Source organism: Microplitis mediator, chromosome 7 (assembly GCF_029852145.1).
Source record: "Microplitis mediator isolate UGA2020A chromosome 7, iyMicMedi2.1, whole genome shotgun sequence".
In the NCBI taxonomy this organism is placed as follows: Eukaryota; Metazoa; Arthropoda; class Insecta; order Hymenoptera; family Braconidae; genus Microplitis; species Microplitis mediator.
This window is the reverse complement of record NC_079975.1, coordinates 17,170,610-17,185,127: the sequence shown is the minus strand read 5'-3', so window position 1 is coordinate 17,185,127 and position 14,518 is coordinate 17,170,610. Positions and strand designations below refer to the sequence as shown.

At 29.2% G+C, this 14,518-nt stretch overlaps 2 protein-coding genes across 6 annotated transcripts in view; one reads left to right on the top strand and one right to left on the bottom strand.

The window, feature by feature from the left end:
- Nucleotides 1-14,518, top strand: part of LOC130670866 (probable G-protein coupled receptor Mth-like 1) — a 97,299-nt gene that overhangs the window by 5,368 nt on the left and 77,413 nt on the right. The gene's annotated exons all lie outside the window — the stretch shown is intronic.
- The window catches only part of LOC130670865 (uncharacterized), a 36,316-nt gene continuing 33,729 nt past the window's right edge, over nucleotides 11,932-14,518 (bottom strand). For 2 of the 5 annotated variants that reach the window (XM_057474463.1, XM_057474462.1), the window contains 2 exons: nucleotides 12,591-13,817; nucleotides 11,932-12,226 (listed from right to left, as the gene is read on the bottom strand). In XM_057474463.1, the coding sequence (XP_057330446.1) occupies nucleotides 12,223-12,226; nucleotides 12,591-13,795 (1,209 nt within the window). In that variant the 5' untranslated portion in view covers nucleotides 13,796-13,817 and the 3' untranslated portion in view covers nucleotides 11,932-12,222. Of the gene's footprint in view, nucleotides 12,227-12,590; nucleotides 14,455-14,518 lie in introns of all 5 variants that reach the window. The other 3 variants (XR_008990439.1, XR_008990438.1, XM_057474460.1) reach the window with 3 other exon arrangements.

Sequence of the window (14,518 nt, the reverse complement as noted above, 5' to 3'; positions counted from 1 at the left end):
CATCTAGTAATGTTAAGAACTGTTAAAACTGCTATACCAAATATTATTTTAAAATTAGTTTATATTTTAAGGTGAATGTGTAGTGATTATTTAAACTTTTTACATATAATTTATTTCTAGAGTTTTTCAGTGATTTTTAAAACTAATAAAATTGAAAAATTTAATATCTTCGATTGTTATCGTTAAATTCTATGGTGTATTTAAAAGGGTAAGTTTAGTAATTTTTATTTCCTTAATAATCATTAGTTACTTGAGACATAAGTTAAATGAATTTTTCAACTAACAAAAAGTGATAGCGTTAAAAAATCATTTGTTTTTTTTACTTGTTGCCATTTAGGCTAGGAGGTATCAGCTATTTGATCTTTATTTCTTTGCGTTATTTTATTTCATGTGTTGTACTGGTGATACAAATGCATACTGTCCTAGGAAAACTAGGTGCCGTATTATTTAAATTATTAATCGAAATGGTTGAAATGAATGCAAAAAAAAATATTTTTTCAAATAGGGAATTTTTTTGTATTCTTTGTTAAAATATGAACAATGAAAGTTTTATGATGTTACCATAAATTAAATATTTTCAAAGATATGAATTATTGAAAGCTTACAAAATCCCGAATGAGGATGCTTTTGACACATTGAAAATGTATAAAAAATTACGATAAAGTATGAATAATATTTTTTTTTACTTTCATCATACTGTAGTTAATTAAATCCTTGAACATAAATAAGAAAAAAAAATTTTTATTCGTATATCATACGCGCTCACTAACTGGGTGCAAAATTTTCATCTGTTTAAAATCAAATAAAATTTGAAGTTATTTCTATTCAATTTTACTTTTTATTTATATTTAATTAACATGTGACATTCAATCGAGTTTTGCTTGTACTATTCATTTTTGAGACCATTTTCAACTTGTTTTCAATAATTTTTAGTCTGTTTTTGGTCGCCTCATGATAAAAATCAGATTTTTTTCTGTCTAATATTTTTAATCTGTCTTTGATCGTTTTTAGATAAAAAAGCAGCTTAAAGTTTTTGTAAAAGCTTTAATACAGATCACCCAGTTCAAATAGACCCGGATAGTTTTATCTGTTATCTTAAATATCAATATCTCTCTCTGACTCACTCGCTGCAACGTTCTTTTGGCGCCGTAAATCTTCATTTTTCAAAGACTTTTGTGTATCATTAATTTTACGAAAATTTTTAAACAACGCAATTCTATTAACAAAATAATTACTTAAAATTTACTTCATCGATTTTTTTTTCACAATTTATATTGCTAAAATTATTATAGATATTAACTTATCAATAATCGAAGCCAAACATTAAAATAAAATTAATTTTTTCATTACTACACTAAGAACAAAAAGAACTCATACTGCTTCAAAAAACTTTCCTGAAATAACTTAACAGATGGATTAACATAAATCATAAATTATTTTGCAATCCTGCATAATGTTCAAATATTAATAATACAGAAGTATTTTTTTTATTATGAAAGCAATATAATTAAGAGAAATTATTGTATTCTCTGTACAAACTTAAATCTTTATTCTAATATATATTTTATTTAATATCTCTTTTTATATACTATCATTCTGTTCGAAACATTATTTAGAAAAACGCTACATTTAAGTCATAGTACACTGATAGAAGGATTTCTTAGCGTTTAATAAGATTTCTTAGTATTTAAGACATCATTTTTTTGTATATAACAAATATTTCTTACTATTTAAGAAATTATTTCTTAAATACTAAGAAATCTTTTTAAATTCTAAGAAATCCTTCTTTCAGTATATATATATATATATATATATATATATATATATATATATATATATATATATATATATATTATTTACGTTGAGTTCAAAATTTGTATGTTTACTTGAGAAAAAAAAAATTAGTATAGATCAAATTTTATGACCTTAGGTACTTGGGTCGACGAGAGATTGAGGCCCATGTTCCAAGTAAATGCAAGGCAATATGTTTTTCTTCATATTGCACTCACATATACATGTATACATATATTTTTAACTTAGACATGTTTGTTATAGAAAAAGAGGAGAGGTTGTTCGACCTCAGTGTTAAACAATATTAAAAGAATAAGTTAGTCTAAGCTTCTATCTCTTACGAGTGAAGACATATCCTTGAGCACGTATTTTTAATAAAAAGATATAAGTTTTCATTTAGTTAATAAATTGATCTGTTTTTCACTAACGATTACTATACCTAAATTTCTAACAAGAATGAATAATTATTTTATTGATATGTTCGGCTTTGATTATCAATCACTTTGGCAACATTGATTTTATACAAAAACTAATGGAGAGTAAATTTCAAGTAATTCTTTTTATTAACAAAATTATGTTCTTTTTAAATTGTCACAAATTTAATAGTTTTAGAGATATATACCAAATCAATATTCGCGTGGCGCAAAGGGAACGGTACAGCGCATAAGTCTGAGAGACAGACAGATACTTTAAGATGGGTGATAAAACTAGCAAGCGTGTGTCATAAAAAAATTAGTATAACTAAACATACAAAATTTTTTCTTTTGCTGGAAGAGTTGACTAACTATTGTACGACAAGTGTAAAAAATAAAAATGTTTTTCGTATCTTATCGAAATTTTTATATTTTTCAATAGATCAAAAGTATCTTTATTGGTGATTTTTCGAACCTTCTAAAATTGATATTTCTGAAAACATTGAAATTCATAGTTACAAATCATAGCACTTTTTTTTGTAATTCATCAAAAAATACAAAAAAAAAAAAAAATTCCATTTCCCTGGCGAATTCGGTTGCACCGAAAAAATATCTAAAATATACCTGGTATTTGAGTATGATTTCGGTATGTTTTCAGTAGAATTCTAAAAGTATACTCAAATTATACTCATCCATAATAATAATTTAGGTATGTTTTTGAACAATTTATACCGAAGTTATACTGAGATTAAAAAAAAATTTCTTAGTTATAGATATATTTAATGTATTTAATTATATTAGTTGAATAATTTATTTATATGTTTTTTTAAAAAATAATAAAAAAAAAAGCGATAATTGACTGAGGTTTCGAACTTGTGACTTATCATTTGAAAGTCTCGTGAAGTTCTCATGGCGCTGTCGCAGGTCTTGATGAAACAAACAATTTTATTTTTATTTATGGTTTGTTTTTTTAACTTCCCACTAAGAAAATCGATGATTTTCTAAAATTCGGGAAGTTATTGTTTTCACCCCGATTTTCGAAAATCGAGTTTTCATCAGATGTCGACGTTTTGAGGTCCTAGGAAGCTATTCTGACTATTTTCAGAATGATGTCCGAGTGTATGTATGTATGTATGTATGTATGTGTGTGTGTGTGTGTGTGTGTGTGTGTGTGTGTGTGTGTGTGTGTGTGTGTGTGTGTGTGTGTGTGTGTGTGTGTGTGTGTGTGCGTGTGCGTGTGTGTGTGTGTGTGTAAACTTTTTGTAACTTTTTAACTAATAAACCGAATTGGATAGTTGAGGTGGCAATCGAAAGAGCTTGTTGGCCCTCAACTTTTCTAAATATTTCAGATCACTTGGTAAAGTAGACTCGAAAATATTTGTGAATTACGAAAAAAACAAATTTTTTTTTTTTTTAGTTTTTTATTGATTTCTCAGAAACGAGTTGACCGATCAACTTCAAAATCTAATCAGCTTTAGAACTTTCTGAGCCGCGTTGAATGCAACCTCAACCATCTCAATCGGTTGATTTGTTCGAGAGATATTGTTGGAGAAAGAAATGGTAAAAAACGGTTTTTTCGATTATTTTTGAAGTGATTCATCTGATCAATTCTAAAATCTGATCAGCTTTAGAACTTAAAGAAACACGTCGATTGCCGCCTCAACCATCAAAATCGGGTAATTCGTTCGCGAGATATCGTGGGACAAAGAAATGGTAAAAAACGGTTTATTCGAAAACAATGGAATACAAACGTATTTTCGAGCCCGAAGAGCTCGGAAATGTATTCACAACAATGCTTTCGAGCTCAAGGAGCTTGAAAACAGCGGGAAGTTTTAGGGCTGGCCCGCAGAGTCAACCGATAGACAGATTTTTTTTTATGCATTATATTTGTGTTAACTATTTGTACTGTTATTGCAACCCGGGAAAAAATGATCAGACCTGATCAGACATGAACAGGCATGAGTTTTCAGGCCTGATCAGACATGAAAAATGGCCATGCCTGACCAGGCCTGATCAGGCAGGTTCATGTCTGTTCATGCCCATCCGGGTAAAAAAATTATATATTAAAAATGGCCCTATATAATTATATATAATTATGTATAACTATATTCAATTATACATGTATATAATTATTGCTATAAAAATTAAAAAAATAAAAAATTCGGGCGTGTGCAGGATTTGAACCGTGGACCTTGCGCTCGAAAGTGTAACTTGCTACCCACTGACCTAAGAGATTTAGTTGAAAAGTAAGTTTCGTATGAACTTCAAGTAATAAAAATCTTATACGTGATAGATTCTTGGTCAACAAAATTTTAGATCTATGAGCAGACATGAACATATATGACCAGGCATGAACAAGCATGGACAGGTATGATCAGGCCTGAGCGTATTTAACGCTTCAGACATGAACAGGCATGAACAGACATGACCAGGCATGGACAGGTATGATCAGGCATGAGCGTATTTAACGCTTCAGACATGACCAGGCATGAACAGTAGGGTGTTTCAAAAAAAAAAAAACAATTTTTTTTTTTTTAATGGTATCCAAAAATTGAAAGTATAACTAAAAATAAAAATTTTGGTACCTTTCCGAGCTCTTAATAATGATGTTAAGGTTTGCCTCAATCCATTTTTCTATTTTCCATTTAAATAACACGGGAAAGAAAATTTTTTTTTTTTTTAGAATTTTCCAGCTTATAAACCAATCAACGGATTTTTATGCACAACAAATGTTTTCGTAGGAAATTGAACGCTCTACAAAAAAAGTCTCTTGTCATTTTTTGATGAATCCCACTGTTCAAAAGTTATTTAAGCTTCAAGTCAAATTTATAGTAAATTTTGAGATTTTTTTACTTTTCCGGCGAAACTATCAGTCTTATCAAAAAATATCACAGGACCTTTTTTGTAGATAATTTTATTCCTTACAAATTATCACGAATAAAGTTTTTCGAAATTCTGCGTTGTTTTTAAATTATTTCGATTTCAATGTCAAGCTCTTAAAAAAATAGATTTCTGATTAATTTTAAGAGCTTGACATTGAAATGAAAATAAATTGAAAACAATGCGGAATTTCGAAAAATTTTATTTGTAATAATTTGTAAGGAATAAAATTACCTACAAAAAAGTTTCTATGACATTTTGTAATAAGACTAATAGTTTCGCCAGAAAGTGAAAAGATCTCAAAATTTACTATAAATTTGACTTAAAACTTAAATAACTTTTGAACAGTGGGATTTATCAAAAAATGATAAGAGACTTTTTTTGTAGAGTGTTCAATTTTCTACATAAAGTTTCATTGCGCATAAAAATCTGTTGAGTGGTCTGTAAGCTAGAAAATTCTAAAAAAAAAAAAAATTTTTTTCCCATGTTATTTAAATGGAAAATAGAAAAATAGATTGAGGCAAACCTTAATATTATTATTAAGAGCTCGGACCGGCACCAAAATTTTTATTTTCAGGTATACTTTCAATTTTTGAATACCAAAAAAAAATTTGTTTTTTCTGAAACACCCTAATGAACAGGCATGGACAGGTATGATCAGGCCTGATCATGTCTAATTTCAGGCCTAATCATACATGAACAGGCATGATCAGATCTAATTTCAGGCCTGATCATACATGAACAGGCACCCAGGTAGAAAGTAATCAATGGAATTAGCTTGTATTAAGCTAATTTTTTCAGTTTTAGCCTAAAATTAGCTAACAAACTAAGGTTAACACAAGGTCAGTTGGTAACGCTTTGGATCGCTAACATAAAGCTTGCAGTTTTAGCTTGCATAAACAGTGACAATTTAGCTTACTATAAGGTTAAAAATATATCTTATTCTTAGCTAGAATAGATTTGGTAATTTAAGTTTGAAAACATGTTTACAGAGAAAAATTTTTCATGATTTTTTTTTTTGTACACAAACATCAGATATTGGGCATTAAATGTATAGTGTTATATATATTTTAGAAATATAAAACAGTAAATATTCTTTTATGGTTGTCATTCATCGTTTTAACAATATAATTTATAACGTAATGAGTTTTATGCTTGTAATGTGCTCTCTAAATCTGAATTAGTGAATACTTACTAATGTAAATAGTCCCAACCCAGTAAACACATTTACGTAAATTTGACGTCAGTGTGACTTTACGCTAAGTCATCATTTACGTAAGATATAAGTCACGAATGAGTCAGGTGTGACTCATTATTTCCCACTTTTTTACGTAAGATTATGATGTAAAACTAATGACGTATACATGACGTCAATGTGATGTCTGTGTGACATTCTATGACGTCAATATGACATATGGGTGATGTCAAAATTATCAATTCAGAAAAAATATTTTTGAAAAAAAAAAAAAAAAAAATGAAATACCGAAATTTTGATCTGATTATTACCGCCCTAATGTATTGTGAATTCAGAAACAAGATTAGATAACGTTAAATAATATAAAAATCCTGGGCGTCTGCTGGGTTCGAACACGGTTCCTCTTGGCTGGTAGTCTTGAACGTTGCTCACCGGTCCACATCACGAGAGTTCAAAGCTTGTGCTTAATTGATGTATTTAGAGTGAAATGCCGGAAAAGACAATGTTCATAAGTTTTCGTGAAAGATTTTTACAAAATTTAAAAAAACTTTATGAACTTATATGAATATTTATAGAAACAATATTTTTCGGCCTCGATGATAATTGTTTAAAATTTCATTAAGTTTCATCCAATTTTTTAATTTTTTGTTGTGATGTGAAATTTGAAAAATCTTATATAAAATTTTGCGAAATATTAAACAATTGCACAAAATCGAATGAAATTTAATCGATTGAAAAATTGCGATACTAAACTTTATAATCTTAATATCAAAAGAGTTTAAACTGTCGTTACATTTTCTTTGTCATCCTAAATGATGATTTCGATATATCATTTAAAAAAATAAAATTAATTTTTTTATGATGCTAATGTTTCAATCTAAAACGTCTGAATAATCTATTATCGAGTTTATCGATTACTTTGGACCCAAAAATCTACGACGTTTAGTTGTTATTTTTACACATTTACAAATTTTTGAAAATTTATTCTATGATTGTTTTATTTTAATAAATAGATGACAAAAACTAAGACTCGGAAATTACATCAGCATTGCGTAAAATAATGACTTGTCACTGATGTAAAGATATGATTTAAGAGTGACATCCATATTAGGTATAACCGTGACTTTGCTACTGACATAAATGTATGATTTTAAAATTACATCATTATGATATACGATAATGACTTTATTACTACGTAATAATGTGATGTAGATTTTATGTCAAACGTACGTAATACATAAGTCATAACTCTGACGTCATACAAGAGTCATGTGTACATCAATATGATGTCACAAGCTTTACATCATATTAAAGTCATGCAGAACGTCAGATTGACATCAAATTTACATCAGATGCCGTGACATTTCTATGACCTACGTATGACGTCAAAATAAGGTCATGTGTTCACTGGGAAGTATATCATTGCAAATCAGTAAAATATTATTGATTCACTTACTGAATCACATACTGAAAGTAAAATTCATTTAATAAGTCTTCCATTTCAATCTAATCAAGTAATTGTCTGTTAAATTGTAGTAATTTTCCATTGAAAATAGTTATAAACATTTATCTGAAAATAATAATAATATTTATTTAAAAACATAAAATAATTAATAAGACGATTTGAGGTTATGCATTACCTTAGATGTAAATTAACTACAAATACATTTCAAAATTATTCTAGTCACATTGAATAGAGAAAAATATATAAGTTTTATTAGTATATAAATTATAAATTAACTTTTGTTTGTTAAAATATTTTAAAGTTACCCTAATAATATTGCAATATAAATAATAAACTTTGATTATAACTTGCAATCAACCTCTGTCTAACAAACAAGCTTCCAAGTAGATGGCACTCTTTACTGCCGTGAAGCTAAATTCACTGATTAGTCAGTAAATTTATTCAAAGCTACTGATCTTTCAGTAAATTTTGTAACTACTGAAAAAATCAGTAACATTTTTACTGATTTAACTTAAGAGAGTCAGGACGTTCTAAAAAATTCCAATTTTTTTGTTATGAGCATTAAAAACTTGTGATTCAATAAATTCAAAAAATCAAAATCAAAACTTACTTTCTTAGTAAATATTTTTCTTTATATATGTTGCAAATAAAATTGAACTTATTTATCACTTATAAACAATAACACAAACTCCTAATTAACCTCAAACTTCAGTTTTCAATGTACGCTTGGAGTAATGTTAGCAGATGAGGTAGTTTTAAGTTTAGGATCTAAGCTTAGAACAATTCTTATCACACGCGTGGAAAAAGAGTTAACAGCAAGGTATATTTGCAGGTTAGTTACACTCTAAAGTCATGTCATAGAATTCATTCTAATAACAACCTAGAATAAAGCTTACAAAACAAGACTTAGATGTTAAGCTAAAATAAAGCTATTTTGAAGTTTCAAACTTGTCCGACTAAGACAATTTTCTACCTGGGCATGGTCAGGTCTGATCATTTTTTCCCAGGAATAGAATCAAATAAATAATAAATTAATGACAATTGTATGTCTATCAAATATAAACAGAAATATTTCGTTTGACACTGAAATTTTTTTTTATTATGGTGAAAAAAAAACACAGAAGAAGTAAATAAGTAAATCAATAATTGAATTATTATGAAAATAATTTTTGAACTATTTACTACTAAAAAGCATTATAACACTAATCGCTCAATTGAAATAGTATTTTTATAATTTTCTATGAATTCAATAAATTTATTTACTTCAAACTTCACAGAAACATTTTTCCTATTTCCCATGTAAAAACTTATATGGAAAGATATTGTCCTCAGCCTCTCTGATTTCGGTATAATTTGAGTATAAATCGTCCTTGAAATAGAAATTTTTGCAGTATTATTTAAGTACCTTGATTAAAAAATACGATTCGTGAGGATTACGAACGATTAAAAATTTAATCCTCGTTAATCGTTTTTAATCGTCATAATCCTCATGGTTTTTCACATTTAATCGTCTCTAATTCTCAAATAACGATCAATTATTTTACGATTAAAAACGATTAATGATGATTAAAAAGTTCTAATCCTCATGAACCGTTTTTAATCTTCATTCAGAACGAGAAGTTGCAAAATTGTTTTACGAATAAAAACGATTCACGAGGATTAAAAATTTTTTCTCCTCGTGAATCGTCTTTAATCGTAAAATAATATACAGCAATTTCTGGTCCTGCATAAAGATTGAAAACGATTAAAAGTTTAATCGTTTTTAATCCTCTTTAATCATCAATTGAGGATTCGTGAGGATTCAAAACGATTAAAACAGTTTTGATCCTCACGAATCGTATTTTCTAATCAGGGTATGAAAAATTCAAAAACATACCCAAAACATGAGACGATTTGAGTATAATCTGGGTATGAATTGGGTATAATCTTAACACATACCGAAATATTTATCAATTTCTACTATACCAGAAACGAACCTAAAAGAAACTTAAATTTTTGGTATAAACAAATTCGCTAGAGTTGAAAAAAATATTTTTTTGCGCTTGTTTAAGTTTCAACTTAAACAATGTGACACTAAGTTGCTCTATGACAACATACATTTATATCACCAGTAAAACATATAAAACAAAACCGTGGAAAGAAATTGAGGTCGAAGGATTTTCGGTACTTATGCACTGATATCTCCCCGATTAAATCTCTATTTGTTTTTTTGTTTTATGTTTTAATCTATCATTGAGTTTACCATTTTTTTAATCATTCTAGATTGCCCCTCATGATGCCATGTAGAAGGCCTCCATCTGTCTAATCATAACAGATTGATGATGCTATTATGGACCATTTGGATAAAATCTTGAAAATGAAGGACAAATTGTCGATAAAAATAATTCAGTTTGGGAAACAATAGCAACAAAGCTCAATAACTTGATAAAGCCGTGTTTCTTGTACAGCTACGTTACAGATATTCCTTATGACATAAAACAAAAATTGTTTAAACGTCAAAATATTAATCTGAACGCATCATTGGGTTCCACGAGACGTACAATCAAGGAAAAATCAACAGATTCTAGTAATGCAAGTTACTTGAGTTTTCACGAAAACATTAAAAGGTCGAACGTAATATATATCACGGAAGAAGAATTTAACGATTTAATTATTACTAGATATCGCCAATGTACCAGTGGAAAAAGAAGAAAGAAAGTTACTTCTTACAAAGCTTTGAAACCTGGGATTTGGGAGGATAAAATTAACGATAAGCTGGTAGAATCAACGAAAATTACTTGTAGATTAAGTTTCAAAAACCATTACATTTCAACCGACGAATGTTCTGGTACATTTTCAGGTTTGTTTCCTACAAAAGCTTTGAATTTGGAAAAGTAGAATTTTATTTCTGGGTCGTTAATTTATAAATGCGATAAACTTTTACTTTTCATTGATAAAAAAAGATAAATAGTTGAGACCATTTGATTTTTCAATGATTCATGCATATAATTTTCAAGACAACAGGTTGTTTAGTTAAAAAATTTGTTACTGAGATCTTAATAGTATGAACAATAATAACGTTAATTTATTAGTTGATAACTTTTGAAAACACGGTTGAGTCTATCATTAATTCGTAACGTATAGAATATTTCAGTCAATTCTTCTGGGTTCTAGACAATATACCCAGTAAACACATTGACATAAATTTGACGTCAGAGTGACGTTACGCTAAGTCATCATTTACGTAAGATATAAGTCACGAATGAGTCAGGTGTGACTCATTATTTCCCACTTTTTTACGTAAGATTATGATGTAAAACTAATGACGTATACATGACGTAAATGTGATGTCTGTGTGACATTTTATGACGTCAATATGACATATAGGTGATGTCAAAATTATCAATTCGGAAAATATATTTTGAAAAAAAAAAAAAAAAAAAAAATGAAATACCGAATTTTTTATTTGATTATTACCGCGCGAACGCATTGTGAATTCTGAAACAAGATTAAATAACGTTAAATGATGAAAAAATCCTGGGCATCTCCTGGGTTCGAACACGGCTCCTCTTGGCTGGTAGTCCTGAACGTTGCTCACTGGTCCACATCACGAGAGTTCAAATCTCGTGCTTAATTGATGTATTTAGAGTGAAATGCCGGAAAAGACAGAGTTCATAAGTTTTCGTGATGGATTTTTACAAAATTTAAAAATACTCCATGAACTTATATGAAATTTTATAGAAACAATATTTGTGGGCCTCGATGATAATTGTATAAAATTTCATTAAGTTTCATCAAATTTTTTAATTTTTTGTTGTGATGTGAAATTTAAAAAATCTTATATAAAATTTTGCGAAACATTAAATAATTCCACAAAATCGTATGAAATTTAATCGATTGAAAAATTGTGATACTTAAACTTTAGAATCATAATATCAAAAGAGTTCAAACTGTCGTTACATTTTCTTTGTCATCCTAAATGATATTTTCGATATATATCATTTAAAAAAATAAAGTTAATTTTTTTATGCTCACGCTAATGTTTTAATCTAAAACGTCTGAATAATCTATTGTCGAGTGTATCGATTACTTTGACCCCGAAAATGTTCGACGTTTAGTTGTTATTTTTACACATTGACACATATTTGAAAATTCATTCTATGATTGTTTTATTTCAATAAGTAGATGATAAAAAACTATGACTCGGAAATTACATCAGCATTGCGTAAAATACTGACCTGTCACTGATGTAAAGATATGATTTAAGGGGTTAGGGGTACTCAGGGGTATGAAAAAATGATGATTTTCAATAATTTTTTTTTTGTAGTTAATTACTTTATTTGACAAAAATAAAAACATAGCTTTATTAGAACACGTTTCGATTTGACTTCACGAAAATTTCAAAAAAAAAAATTAATAATTCAAAAAGTTATCGCTGTTTTTGTAGAGCCCGTTCCTCCCGAAGTCCTTTGCGGTGATCATCATAAGTCCTTGGAGATTCATCTAAAATCAATCGGACAAGAAAAATTAGTTTTATTAATAGATAATCTTGTGCCTGATCGAAGCTTTTTTTTTTTTTTTCGAAATTAACAAAATGGCGGCCTCAGGAAATTTTTTTCAAATTTTCGAGAAAAAAACCGACAGTTTATTGTTAAAAAAAAATCGAAATTTTTGAAAAAAAAAAAAATCCTTCGATCAGGCACGAGTTTTTAATGTATTTCAAAAGTACAATAAATTTTATTGAAATCTACCGAGCAGTTTTTAAGTTACAGTGATCACCAGTTCAGAAAACATAGTTTTGAGAAAAACGCATTTAAAGTTTTGCTATGGATTTATGTCGAATTATAAGAATTATTTAATAACTTACACTGAGTCATCTATTCCTGGACCATATAATAGCTCTTCAGCCGACATAGCAGCTTCCAAAATATCGATTTGCTGGTGCCTACGTTGCAATCGACCTTCTCGGGTGTTATCATTAGCGCGCTTATCTGCTACTTTGATACGTGCAGCATCCATTCTTTCTGCATACCGATGAGAATTAGGCCCACAATTAAGTCCTAGTGTATTCATCAAGACTAATAATGAATTTATACCCTCATTAAATATACACATAGCAACGTATGCAGCTATTTGTACGATAGTAAAACTAGTATTTACCGTTTTTGGACATATTTTCCATACTAGTTGGTTAAAGCTTTCATTATTATTCTGATTGAATCCACCTACACATCTTGAAAGTAAATTTTCATTACTAAGATCTTCGTATATAGGCTTGATAGCTTTTAAAACATCAGAAGGTAAAGGAGAATAATCGTGAGAAAAGGTATCAAGCTCTCCTCTTGCTTCAGCGCGCTGGTAAGAGCACCAAGATTCTTCGCCTTTTGGACACATATCATGATTCGGTTTTTCATCACTCGAGCCGTAGTGATAAAAGGTTGCCATTATAGCAGATTTCATATTTTCAATAGAATCACAATGCCGGCGTATTGCTAAACCATAGTACACAGTTAGTTTGTCTATTAATTTTCCTGTGAGCTTACCTCGACCACCAAGACCTTTTTGTTTACTCTTCAGCGTACGTAATCGACTCCCCATCCGCTTTTGGACATGCCCTATACATTCCTTTTTATTTACAGTTGTATTTTCGTAAGGATCTGATTTTATAATTCCTGAATAGGTCTTGGAGTCACCATCACCAATATAGTTGGCATACTTAACTCCATATTTAGTTTCAGAATACGAAAACATTTCGACCATCGCATCCACCTCCATTTTCCCAGAAGACCCTTGATGATTAGCAGAACACACATCTTCATGCGATTGATACCATTCCTCGAACTCAACAGTATTTGTTTTTTTTTTCCAATACTCACATAGCTTACAATATGCACTTTTAATGTTTATGTCAAGAATCTTTCCAGTAAAATAGCCAATTATAGAAGAAACTCCAAATGACGATGTATATCCCCGTTTTTGCCAGGTTCCATCTCCCGATACAGTTAGATGATTTATATCTTCATTTTCAGTTGTTGGCATTGCTTGCTTTTCTTCATTCACAGCTTTCGTCATGAAGGTTTCTGCGACGGCTTTACTACAATTCAAAATCTGTTTCAGTAAAATTGTATGCGTAGATTTATCTAAAAAAGACGGCATGTCCATCAGGCCGCAAAACTTGCACAATCCTTCGTATCCTATTCCTAGTATTCTCATTACAAAAATGAAACGTCTGTTTATTTCATAAGAATGCCCAACGAAAGAACAGGAAGGAATATATTCATTTCCACAGTTATTACATGCAACTACAATTTTGAATCCCAGCCCACGTGTACTTGCTGTTTGAAACACTACATTTCCATCACATTTTTTACATTTTATAAGAGCAGAAATTGCAGTGAATACCTGAATAAAATTTATTATTCGAAATTCAGTACTGCTGTCTTCAGGTACATCATCTTCAGTGTTTTGTTTTAATTTTTTAGAAGATGTACTCTGAATACTTTCATCACGTTCGGCTGTTTTCGGATTAAAAACATTCTTTCTTTTGACTGAACGCGACTTATTAATTTTTTCAGAACTCCGAAGTTCTCTTGAAACCTTTCTAGAATCACGTCCCATGGTTAATAATTTAATTCACTTGAGAAATAATTTATCACAAAACTATCGACTGATCAGTGCAACGACTACAGGTATACTGGCAACCAAAAATTATTTTTCAGTTCTTGTACTACCTACAAATTGTGAATATATATATATATATATATATATATATATATATATATATATATATATATA